Source organism: Panthera uncia, chromosome B1, assembly GCF_023721935.1.
Source record: "Panthera uncia isolate 11264 chromosome B1, Puncia_PCG_1.0, whole genome shotgun sequence".
In the NCBI taxonomy this organism is placed as follows: Eukaryota; Metazoa; Chordata; class Mammalia; order Carnivora; family Felidae; genus Panthera; species Panthera uncia.
The window spans coordinates 48,693,876-48,707,334 of record NC_064811.1 but is presented as its reverse complement, the minus strand read 5'-3'; the positions used below and the strand labels follow the sequence as shown (position 1 = coordinate 48,707,334).

The window sequence follows — 13,459 nt, the reverse complement described above, 5'->3', positions numbered from 1 at the left end:
AGCAAAATAGTGAAGAATTAAAGATATTTCTAATAACCAAGAAAAAGAAATTGATTCTTAGGAAGTAACAGTTGGAAGGGAAAGTCATCAACTTAAGTAACCATATATATGAAAGAAAGAACAGAGTGCCTGGCCAAGTTTCTATATTTCTGGACTGGAGACAATATGAAACATTCAGAACCTAAAAACCCAGACATAAGCTGATCTATGAAAGTATGATGTTCTATGCACAGTACCTGTCATGCCCTTCCCTTTCATCTTAATTTAGGGTTAAGGCTTCTATAAATACAATGGAAGTTTCCTCTCTGTATCTGAGGTACACTGATCTCTTTTACCACATACAATGAGTTGGGGGAAAAAAACAGAAGAAAAAGGAAGGGATTTACTAGTAATTGACTAATTTATTCTGAAAAGTATCTGTCATTAGTAGTGTCAAATTTGTTCCTTGGGACATACATACAATTATTAGCACATGGCAGATACTCAATTAATGGATTAATGAAACAGTGCAATACATTCCTAACTAAATCAAAGGAACAAAACCTTGTTTTGCCTAATAGTCAAAGATTAACATCTACTTCCCATTATTCATATTCTTTGTGATAAGAAAAACCTAATGGTGAAAAATATAATTTCTATAAGCATTTTGAAAAGCTACTCACATACTACTGAGACAGAAAGGGAAAATATAGTTTACACCAACAGAAACAAAGAATTTATCCTATTTTCCTTTAAATACTTGAAGGCCTAACTCACTAACACATTTATTTGCAATTGGATTCATCATTCTGGTATTTAGACCATTTGGAAAAGAAACTCCTAAAGAAATGCTTTGAAATCATGTTTAGGGATGTGAGGTTTATTATTTTATTTTTAGCTCTATTTCCCTAGAGGCCTATTACCCTTCTGCCCACATAAAAATATAATATGGCCCTAAATGCATATAAGAATTCTAAAGAGTGATGAGCCAATAATATATTTTGTGTATCAATTAGACCTGACATTTTGTCTAAAGTAGCAAACCTCACTGAAAGGTAAATACAAGTGAACAGGGTCTTTTATCTGAAATAATATTATATTGTCATATGAAACAAAAAGCTAACACAGCACTTTGAAGGCCACATTATACTGTTCTCTTGCAGTAACAATTACATCCAAAAGGCTGAGCTTGTAAAACAGGGTTTTCCGTCACTGTAGCAATATTACTCTCTGTTCTTCTGTGACAAGTTCCTTCATCCCCTACCTCCCCATGAATTCCTAGACTCTACCTACATGCATCAGACTATAATGTAATAACAAAATTAGAACCAGCTTTGCCAAAAATTTGGGAGTAAGGGGAGTCAGATTATGAGAACATGCCAGAAGGATAACTTATCAAAGTCAATATAAGTAACACTAATATAAACATAGCAAGGGTAACACAGTCTCAGATTTTCCAATGATCATCAGTTATAGTAAATGAAAACATAAAAACCAGTACAAAGAGAAATGGTTTACCACATGCCCATGAACAACTTTCAGAACATTCTAGCTGAGAATGGGGAGAAGGATAGGAATTGTTATGTCAAGAATAGGGCTAGAGATGGGTGAATACGAAGGAAAATCAATTCAATTCGACCCTACATCGAATTTTTAGCTGAGCTGAAGAGGACTCAGGTGGCAGAGGACATTCCAACCAGCAAAGATAATATCATTTGCAAAGATGGGGGGGGGGAATGTTTTGTCTGGTAATTTGACAGAACTTCCATGAGGCTGAAGAAAAGACATGTGTGGAAATGTATAGTCTGAGATAAGAGGAAATGTTACTTACTGGGTGTATATGTTCTGGCCCATGGGTATTAAAGCATCTCACATTTACCTCTCCCCGTTCCTCATTTACTCCAGTGTCCATTGATTTGCCCTAACATGTTGGTGAGTTCATGGTATATAAAAGAATTGACTCCATTCCCAAATCATTTTGTCACAGGTAACCCAACAAATGAGCTTTTGCTACTCTTTCCCTGCCTCTATCAGTTTGTTATAACGCCGTTGCATGTACAATTAGGTGAGCTCTGCACTATGTTCTCAGATTTATGACTTTAAAAGTTATCTTTTTTTAATGAAGCTTTGATTTTCTGTACTCTTAACCAGTGAGAATATTAGACATTTCTTCACGAAATACCACCATTTTACAATGTCATCAAAGGATATGCTATTTTAATAATCAGTTTTAATTAGGCAAGAGCATAATTCAAGATTCATTTTTGAGATACTCTCAAAAGGCACATGGAGATTATATTGTTATTATTTTATTAAACTGTGTGTCATGTTACACTGTTAATGAGTATAAATAGGAGATTAGTCTCCTGTATTCTTCCAAGTTTTGACATGGAACATTGTACTGAGAACTGAATGAATGTCAAATACATCTAGGCCTGCAGATCACCTGTTCTAACTGTTCAACCTGTTTCCTCACCGTAGCAATAAGGAGTACATATTGCAGACGCACATATATGGTAAGAATTCTGTCAGCTGTTTCATGGGAACACAGGACAGTTTAAAATCAGATCTAATCTTGGCTCCACTAGAGCAGAAGGAAGGATGTATTACTGGAAAGCATAAGGAAGGATAAATAAAAATCCTAGGAGATGCTCTTTTGTTACAGACTATCTTATCATACCTAAGCCAAAACTGAATGCCTAACAAAGAATGGTAATAACTTTTTTTGCTCCTTTTCAATGAGAATAACTTAGGCTCAACAAATAGCATTTTTAATTATCCTTTTTGTTTGTTTGTTTTCAGATTTGTATATTGTAATGAAGCTATGAGTTCTTAAATTTGGGGCCAAAATTTAGGTTTCTATTCAAAGGAGTATGTTGAAGAAGTTACTTGTAAGTGTTTGGATAACACGATCATTCCTTACCAACATTCTCTGTTTCATCTTATCTTTTTTTTTTAAGTGTACTTATTTTTCAGACAGAGAGAGACAGAGTGTGAGCAGGGGAGGGATGGAGAGAGAGGGAGACACAGAATCACAGAATCTGAAGCAGGCTCCAGGCTCCAAGCAACACAGAGCCCCATGCAGGGTTCGAACTCACAAGCCATGAGATCATGACCTGAGCCAAAGTCAGACACTTAACCTGACTGAGCCACCAGGCACCCACATCTTGTCTTTCATATCTAAGTGGTACAATCATTTTGTACACAGGTGTAGGTGTGTCTTACTTTGGGCACACTACAGAGGGGACGTAGTGGGTGGCAGCCAGGGGGGTGCCCTTTATAAAATGACCAGAGGCACAGAGCAGCAATCAACCTCCATAATCGGCTGAGATGATCCAAGATGGATACGTGTAGAGATCCTCAGGACTTCCCAGCAACCCTTGCAGTGGGGAGCCCATAAGCTTAGTAAGCTTATTTATTTTGAGAGAGTATACATGCACAAGTGGGGAATGGGCAGAGAGAAAGAGAGAGAGAGAGAATCCCAAGAAGGCTTCCCATAGCATAGAGCCTGACATGGGGCTCGAAATCATGAACCACGAGATCATGACCTGAGCTGAAGTTGGACGCTTAACCAACTGAGCCACCCAGGAGCCCCATCATACTTTCTGGCTTTTGAGCCAAAAACCTGTTTGTCCTCTGAGTTTTCTCTCTGGCCTAGTCCCATGTTCCATTAATCTCTAACTCCTGCCAATTGATCCTCATTGCCACTAATGTCACTCACTCCTGGAATCAGGTCCACCATTATTTCTTACTTGTAATAGAATAACTTTCCTATCTCCAGTCTTGAAGCCTCTAGTTCATTGTTCAAATGCAGCAGCAGGTCAGTCTTGGCTTAATTTGTCTAAGGTTAATTTAATTGTTCCCTCCCTGCCATCAGAAACATTCTAAACTCTGCATAATGTTATATCTGATCAGGCCATTCTGATCAGATCTTTAACCACTTCTCCATAGAATTTCTGCTCCTACATTTAGCATTCCCCCTCAAATATGTGCCAGTCAAATCTTGTGTTGATTACCATTTTACACACAAGGGTCTTGCCTCTCTCTTTTTTTTAATGTTTTTAATTTATTTTTGAGAGAGAGAGAGAGACAGACAGACAGTGTGCAAGCAGGGGAGGGGCAGAGTGGGAGGGAGACACAGAATCTGAAGCTGGCTCCAGGTTCTGAGCTGTCAGCACAGAGCTCAATGCAGGGCTGGAACTCTCGAGCTGTGAGATAATGACCTGAGCCGAAGTCAGGCACTCAACTAAGGGAGCCACCCAGACGCCTGGTTCTTGCCTCTTTTGATTGCAGGGGAGAAGTATCCTCTAGCAAGCATTTGCCATACTGTACCCTCTTACTGTCTCTCAATACTCACTGCAGGATCAAAGTTTGTGGGTTTCCCATCTGTGTCTTCCTAGCACTTAGTGCAGTACCCAGCATCATTTACACTCAATCCAGTGTCATTAAAAAATAATAACAAGGGCAAGAATGAATGATGGAACACCCAGCATTTAATAATTCAGGCTAATTTTAAAGGTTGGCTTTTGCTTAAAGTAACAAAACAATAAAATGGACTTTTCTACTTGCTTATAATTATCATAAAAGCATTCCCCTTTATAAACATAAAAGCCTAAGAGTGGGGAAAATGAGAAAAGAAAATGATGGTAGAGTTTGATGTGATTCTCCAAAAGAAGTGATAGAATACACAAGTCCCTTGTAAAAGCATCTTGGCTCTTGCAAAAGGTAAATTTTAAAATGAGCACAGGGTAGAGTTTTCATCACTTGTCAGGACTGAAACGGTTTAGCTGTGTTCCGAGTGGACCCTTCTGTGAACTCTGCACACCACATGCGTGGCTTGGAGAAGGGTTATTTATATATTATCTCAATGAACTTTTTATGCACCTGCATGAAAATCACAATTAAAGCAAGAAAATGTTGATAAAAAACACATTAACATTCCTTTGCCTTCAAGGAAAAGTCTTGATATCTAGTCATTAACTGGGCAATCTGCCCTCGACTTCCTTCTGCCTTAATACTCTAAAGAGAAACATGTCTTCTGAGAACAGTGTTTTTAAACTCTTCATGCTTTGCTGCTCTACTGTGAAGTCCTAATTCCTAGGAATCCAAACACTCGTTAACTCTTAAGAACTGTTATTAGCTATTCTGAGTCAAATGAATATAAAATTTAAACAAGAACAAAGTTTAATTTTTAACCAATAAAAAGGTTTTGGGGAGTTTTGTTGCTATTGTTTTGCTTTTATTTTTACGTTGTTAAGGCTGCTTTTATTTTTACGTTGTCAAGGCTGCTTTTGTTGGGTTTCTACTTGCTTCTGTGGCTACCTATAGAAAAAATACTGAGGTTACAGGGCACCTCGGCACCTCGGTGGCTCAGTCTGTTAAGCGTCTGACTTCAGCTCAGGTCATGATCTCATGGTTCATGAGTTTGAGCCCCCTATCGAGCTTTGTGCTGACAGCTCGGAGCCTGGAGCCTGCTTCAGATTCTGTGTCTCCCTCTCTCTCTGCCCCAACCCCACTCACGCTCTCTCTCTCAAAAATAAATAAACGTTAAAAAAAGAAAAAATACAGAGGTTAGCAATTTTTAAAAGGAATATTAGTTTGATTTTTCAATTAAAGTCACATTAATATCAGTCTTTATTATTTATATTTATTTCTGAGTGTTCTATACCATAGAGTATCTTGTTTCTGTAACAGATTGTTGCTTGTATTTTGAGAAAGGCAGAGGGGAGCAAGGGAAGGTTGACATTTTGTTTGCCTTCTTCCCTGTCTTTTCAACTTGAAGAGCTCAAAGAAATACGGTATTTCTTATTTCAGTTTCATTTTTAATACCTGCCCTCGCTCTACGTATTATCTTCTATATCAGGAAAGATTATGCCCCTGTAATATTTACTCATTTTTCTTTATTATTTCCATAGGTAGCACTACAAGATTATCTTCAGTTACTCTTTGTTTGGATGATAAAATTACTTTTGCACAAGGCAACTTTCAAAACACACTGTATCATTATAACCGGTTAACATGATTCTGCAGTCTCCTTTTTAAAATCACATGACATTTACCTCAGTCTCCATTTAGGAGATCACATGAAGTTTGCCTTATACCCTCACTTTCTTTTCCGTCTAAAGCAAAATATGATGAAATTTTCTTATTCATAAATTGATAGAAAAGCATGATTTAAAACTCATTACTATGCTGTAACCTGCTATATATGTCACAAAAGGTAAGAGCTAATATCAAAGAAAAATCTTATAAGCTATAAGTGTTGGGGAACATTTAAAGTTGGCCAATTTCTAGGGGCACCTGGGTGACTCAGTTGGTTAAGCATCTAACTCTTAGTTTCAGCTCAGCTCATGATCTCATGGTTTGTGGGATGCAGTCCCATGTCAGGATCTGCACTGACGGCATGAAGCCTGCCTGGGATTCCTTGCCCCCAACCCCGCCCTCTCTCTTTCTCTGCCTCTCCTCTACTCGTGCTCTCTCTCTCAAAGTAAATAAACTTTAAAAAGTAAAGAAAATTTAAAAAAATAAAAATAAAATCAGCCAACTTCTTAGTAAAAGTTCTCTAGGAAAAACTATTCTGATATTCTGCAATTTTTTTCTTCTCAAAATTGAATTGCCAGCAAGTGTGTATATGTTAATGTTAGTTCCTGATTTAAACATTTATAACATTTACTGAAAATTTAAACTTCATTTCTGGATTCCTTCTTCACTACTGCTAGAAATTATGATGAGTGTTATGTGCATTGGAGTAAATTAAAAAATATTAATTTTATATAATCATTTTACAATACAAATCCAGGGCATCATGAGGAAAACTTTGAGACTGTTAAAGAACATTCTGAGAAAAATATGACTGCATCCAATTGAGACAATTTCAGGTTTGAAATGGTAATACAAAACAGCAGAAAAAAATGTTTTTAAAGAATATTTACTACACTTTCTTTCAATTTTTTGAACATACTTGAGTCAATCTTACACACTTTTGTAGAAGCATAGACAATCATCCGTCACTAATCATCAACACCAAGGAAGAAATGTTCATCCAAATGGAAAGATTCTAGAACATTGATTGAACGATATAACTGAATGGACAGACCCACCGTGAGTGCCAAGTCATTTTTTCTTTGTGGCTGTAGTAACTAAAGAGTTAGATTTAATTCTCACAAGTCTATTAAATCTAAGATGAGTTTATGATACATTTCCCTTGGTCCCTGAACCAAAAACAAAGTATTCTAACTCATTTTACCAGAGAATACCGTAACAGGGTTAAGAAGATAAGCTCAGCTAATACACTGGTATTTTACCTTCCTTTACCAGTAGTTTTGTATGAATATCCACTTGAAGAAATTAAGGGGTAGGAGAGGTGACACTGTTTTAGGAAAAGACTTGATATTCATGGTTCTACCAGTCCAATGCTTCCCAGCCTTTTTCATGTTGTACTACACAAAGAAAATTATAAATATAATATATATTATAAATATAATATGTGAAATATATACATATTGTATTTAATAAATTTATCCATTTGTATAAATATCATAAATGAATAAATATTAACATATATTACATATGAATATGTACTACATATATAAAAATATATCACATATATTATATAAATATATATTACATATTATATTTATTATATTACCTGAAGGACATAAGAGGGATAAAAGTGACTGTATGGAGTTTAGTGAGCCAAAAGAATTACACTGCAGGGGCGCCTGGGTGGCGCAGTCGGTTAAGCGTCCGACTTCAGCCAGGTCACGATCTCATGGTCCGTGAGTTCGAGCCCCGCGTCGGGCTCTGGGCTGATGGCTCAGAGCCTGGAGCCTGTTTCCGATTCTGTGTCTCCCTCTCTCTCTGTCCCTCCCCCATTCATGCTCTGTCTCTCTCTGTCCCAAAAATCAATAAACGTTGAAAAAAAAATTAAAAAAAAAAAAAAAGAATTACACTGCCTAAGTATTACATACAGATAAGATAAAAAAGTATTGGGGGAAAGAATAGTATTGAATTTTGTGCAAATATTGTATAATATTTCTCACTAGACCTTCAAAGGATGGATGTCATTCACTGCACTTGCCAGCTGCAAAGACAGTGTTATAAAGTACTGTCAACATTTTTAATAAAATCAGCTTGCTTCTATAACCATCACTTTTCTATCAGATTTTATGCTTCAAATGACTATGTATAAACCCCAACCAAGATGTTTTCATCATACTCTCCTCAAAATCTTGCTAGTTTCCATTGATGAGAATTTTTTTCTTCAGACAAGCAGATGATCAGAAATGTTAAAACTTATCTTTTACAATCATCACATTTTACAGTAGTTGAAATTGTCACTAAAAGTAATTTTAAATTTCCTGTGATAATGCAAAGAGAGTTCAAACCCATTCAAAAATTTAAAGTCAAACATTTTGACGTAATGATGAGTCTCTAATGTCAAACAAGCATGCAGTGTTAAAAAACTGCCAGGAGACCACGAAGTCCATTAAATCAGCCACAGTGAGTGGATGCAGATAATCAATAAATGAGAAGACACATTTGGGGCACCGCCTGGGGCTGAGCCCTCTAGGAGTCCCTGCCCAGCCACCCCCAGCCCCCTTTCCCCACCGCTGGCCGCACCTTGGGCTGCACTCTGGGCTCCTTGGGCACCTGGACCACGAACTCCTCTGGTAGCTCCACGGGGCCCTTGTCCACGATGAGCAGTGGCACGCTCGGCTGCTGGCTGCTGAAGGAGATGTCTGGGTGGCAGAGCGCCTCCTGGGCTGCGCTCAGCATGTCGCAGTGGGGCAGCGAGGGCTGGATGTCGCTCACTGTGCTTGCCACCTGCGGGGACCGCAGGGCGCACCATCAGACTCCGCTCAGCTCAGGCTGGCTGCAAAGAAGCCCGGCTAGAGACTATTCCCAAGGCTGCTCTCTGCTGCGGGCCATAGTCCCTGGACTCCAGCCACCCCAGGACCCGCTCAGATAACCCTGGAGCTGAGGAGAACACATCCCCTGGTCCCTAGTGTGATATGGACTGTGCAGTTCTGTCCTAGCTAATCACGATCTTAAATAAGCCAAACACCTCATCCTAATCCCTGACAATGATTGGAAAATTAGACACAATTTTCAAGAGAAAGCTACTTGAGAAAATATACATTTTATATTTTATAGATTCACAGTGTTCTGCTGTAAAACTATAGGCACTAATATCTGCAAGTATAAATAAAAATGTTAGTGAACTGAGTACACGCAAAAAGCTTGATAAGATAATGGGTGTCAAAAGTTTCAGAGAGGTATTTATTTATTCTTTATTAATTTTGTTTTGTGTGTTGTGTTGTTACATTACATGGATTGTTTTATATGTTTCAGATCATTTAATAGTTTTTGAAAGACACTGTATTAAGATCTGTGATGAACATTAAGGTGAAAAGGAGATACAAACATTTTTGCCATTTAAATACACAGTGATTTTACTGACAGATGGTACATATTACATAAATGAATCAATATGGAAGACCAAGACAATAATGAAAAAATAAAATTGTAAACATAGGATTTTTTTTAATAATTCACAAAACAGTAATACACTGTATGCTATGAAAAACAGAGCTATTTAAGTACAGGATTTTATTTTGCTGGTGAATTGGTACAGGAAATACACATTTTTCTACACTAATTCCAACTAGTGTGATAAACACGAATGATAATGAAAATGCCCCCACTAACAGAGAGGAAAAGAGTTTACAAGGGAAAACATTTTGCTTGACACAATTATTTTTAACAAACATGCATATTTGAAAACACATTAATAATGCTATATGGCCATCATTCAGCAGTCAGGAGAGAAAGTAGGAAATTCAATAATGCAAGAGAATTTTATAATCATCTTTCTAATCCTATAAATTTATAAAGTAGAACTATAATTTCTTGACATATAAAATTTGCAAATTAAGAATGAAATACATGTTCTCTCCCAAATCACAGGAACTATATGGCCCTTACAGAAAACAAAAATGATACTAAGAAATTTGTCAAACAATCCATCTATGATAAAAAAAAATAGTTCCGAATATAACTAGTCTCGAATATAACTAAGTTTACCATTGCCCTTTTATTTATTCTCATTATAATGGATAAGTACTAAAATATCTGGGCAAAAGGTAATGTCAATGCTATTTTGATAGATTGTGTAAATGAAAAAGGTGTCAAAGAAGGTAACAAGTTTCAAGACCAAAAAAGTTGTGAAAATCAAAATCTCTATCTCCTTTAATGTTTAATTCCAATGATGTTATTTTCTGATCTTCTGACTTCTAAATATCCTGCCCTCATTGCCCAAAATATGACTAATTTTAAATTATTTTTTACGTGAATACATACAGGCATGTTTCCCCTAAATCTTTATAAACTGTATTATGGAAGGAAATGAGCAACAGATGATAAAGCTACATTTTCCTAAAAGCTTTGGTTATAATAGAGTTGAAAGATTTCGCCCTCAGGCAATTTAACATATAAGAACACTTGGAGTGATGGAGCATGCACTTATTTGTTCATTCAACAAATATTTATTAAGTTTGCATTATGTGCCAGGTCTTTTTCTAGGTGCTGGAAGATGTTGGTGAGCAAAACAGACCATGTACCTATGTTAATGAATCATCCATTCTGGTATAGGAGAAAAAGAATATACAAACAGGCAATTTTTAAGTGCTATAAATGTAAGTCATCTACAGAAAGTTTAAATAGGAAAATATGTAAAGGCTACTCTGCTTAGGGTTTTATGGAGGACTTATCTGTGGGAGTAAAGTTTAAACTGAGATCTCAGTGAGACTGGAATTTGCTAGTCACAACAAAATCAGGAGTAAAGAACATTCCAGGCTATCACAATTCCTCAAGTTGGAACCACCACAGTTTATTCAAGGAATAACACAATGGCCAATGAATCTATGTGCAGTGGGCTGGGAGAAGAATGGTTTGGAATGAGATCAGAGAGGTAAGCAACACCTAGATCATGAGCTCATACTGAATGAAGTCCCTGGGAAGGAAGAATAAGGCAGGATAGGGAAAAAGACTTGGCAATAGTGACCTCTACTCAACTAGAGATTATTTCAAAAAAGGTCAATCTCTACAGTAAGTAGAGAATAACACGTTTAAAATGCATAAAAGGTGAAACCATCATCAGCTGAAAAATATAATATGATCTGTATTAAAGGAAAGAATATACACTTAAACAAGAAAAAAGAACATTCTCAAACTCACTAGAAAGCAAAATCTAGGGACCTAGAAGGAACAGGTTTGTATTAGAGATTTAAATGACTTCATGGAGTGAGACTGAGGAATACAAAATATTGGAAAGTTAACTTGACTTTGTTAAGTTGAAGGAAATTAGACTCTGATTTGTTCTATGAAACTGGAGTATTTTATGTATCTGCAGATCTGACTCTCCTTTAACCTCATCATCTCTATAAAAGGAATCCAGCATCACCTATCAGTGTAGCAAAAGTGAAGTAGCTATTACACTGCCCACATGGTCAAGGTCTAACAGAACACAGCCAAAATCTGAACTTTTGTTTTAAAATATTGTATATGTTACTGTTAAAATATTGTATGACTTCTGGGGAAATATTTATTTGAGTTATAAATATAAATCTAATTTGTCTTTCTGAAGCTATTATAAAAATAAGTCTCTGAGATAAACATCAGAGTTTATAAGTCTGGTATTCCATTAGAAGCACAGGATCTGAAGTCTGGAAAGAATCATTCAAATCAAATGCTAGCTAATAATCCTTGGAGCATGCCTGTTTAAAAAACTCCCAAATTTCATGCGAAGAGGCAGTGATCAGAAGCTTGGTCTGTCCTTGGGGCACCCAATTCTACCTGAAACAATAAGTTCTTCCTCATGTCAAGAAGGGTGATATCTATACCCTGGCATTCTCCAACCACTTGTCTAAATTCTACACCAATGGCTGTGCAAAAAAAATCAAGTTGTTCCTGGAAGGTACTTGTCTTCAAGTATATCTGAAGAGACCTTTACATTCTAAATGTCTCTTCTCTTCTCAAGATTACTAAGGGGGAAGATAATTTAGAAGCATACACGTACATCCCTCTCACCCTATTCCCCTCCCATCTCCATTTGAGACCACATTTTCAAACTCTGTTTATGTACACAAAGATGTCTCAAAGGTAATTTTGGTTTGGGGACAGGAGGTAATGATAAGGCCAATATATCTTGTTGTTCTTTCTTTCTAACCTTCTTCAGAAAGAGAGAGAAAGAGAGACAGACTTCATCTTATCCCCTTTAAAACTTGCATATCCAGGGGCGCCTGGGTGGCGCAGTCGGTTAAGCGTCCGACTTCAGCCAGGTCACGATCTCGCGGTCCGTGAGTTCAAGCCCCGCGTCAGGCTCTGGGCTGATGGCTCGGAGCCTGGAGCCTGTTTCCGATTCTGTGTCTGCCTCTCTCTCTGCCCCTCCCCCGTTCATGCTCTGTCTCTCTCTGTACCAAAAATAAATAAAAAACGTTGAAAAAAATAAAAAATAAAAAAAAAATAAAACTTGCATATCTGATTAAGACTTCATATTTTAAATTTTTTAATGTTAATTTATTTTTGAGAGAGGGAGAGACAGAGCACAAGTAGGGGAGGAGCCGAGAGAGAGAGAGAGAGAGAGAGAGAGAGAGACTCAGAATCTGAAATAAGCTCCAGGCTCTGGGCTGACAATCCAGAGTCTGACACAGGGCTTGAATCCATGAACCCCAAGATCATGACCCAAGCCAAAGTCAGACGCTTAACCAACTGAGCCACCCAGATATCCCAAGACTTCTTATTTTTAAAACAGAGAGATTCACTCATATTTTACAAATTTGAATTGCTTTAATCATAGATAATATTTAATATTTATAAGTAATATGAGTCATTGCCATATCCAAATTCTCTACATAATCAATTCATACTCAGATTTTTTACTATGTAAACACTTTGATTTTGTTTTCCTAGGGGGCAGACATGAAATATGAAAATATTTCACAATGTACTGAAATGATCAAAATATTTCTCCCATGTTTATGTTAGTCTCCAAATATCAAAAGCCATCACAGCATCAAAGCTCCTGAATAACAGTTCAGGGTGAACCTAAGGCAAGTAGTAAAAAAAGGAAAAATAATGAGCACATCAGATGTTAAGTATATATGATGGCAGTACCAGAATTTTTATATCTGTGGAGCTTTAAATTGAAATAAATATAAAAAATCATATTTTAATGAGATATACTTTGAGATCAATACTGACTTATAAATAATAAAAATACTAAATAAGAATTATTTCTAACCAATTTCAACTGTTTCTGTTTCCTTGTTCTCCTTATATGAATAATTTTGTAATTTACTCAATGATTCAGCTTCTACCCCCAAAACATCTATTGATCATAATAATGACCATGGGATGTAGACAAAACCGTGAACTGTAATGCTAAGATATTTCTAAGGTGAGAGAAATGCTAACAACA

The 13,459-nt window shown here is 36.7% G+C and overlaps 1 protein-coding gene across 3 annotated transcripts in view; it reads right to left on the bottom strand.

Moving 5' to 3' along the window:
• Window positions 1-13,459, bottom strand: part of ADGRL3 (adhesion G protein-coupled receptor L3) — an 827,678-nt gene that overhangs the window by 498,763 nt on the left and 315,456 nt on the right. For 2 of the 3 annotated variants that reach the window (XM_049630539.1, XM_049630537.1), the window contains exon 4: window positions 8,602-8,805. The exons of the other annotated variant lie outside the window; for it this stretch is intronic. In XM_049630539.1, coding sequence (XP_049486496.1) covers window positions 8,602-8,805 — 204 coding nt within the window. The remainder of the gene's footprint in view (window positions 1-8,601; window positions 8,806-13,459) is intronic. 3 annotated transcript variants of the gene reach the window in all.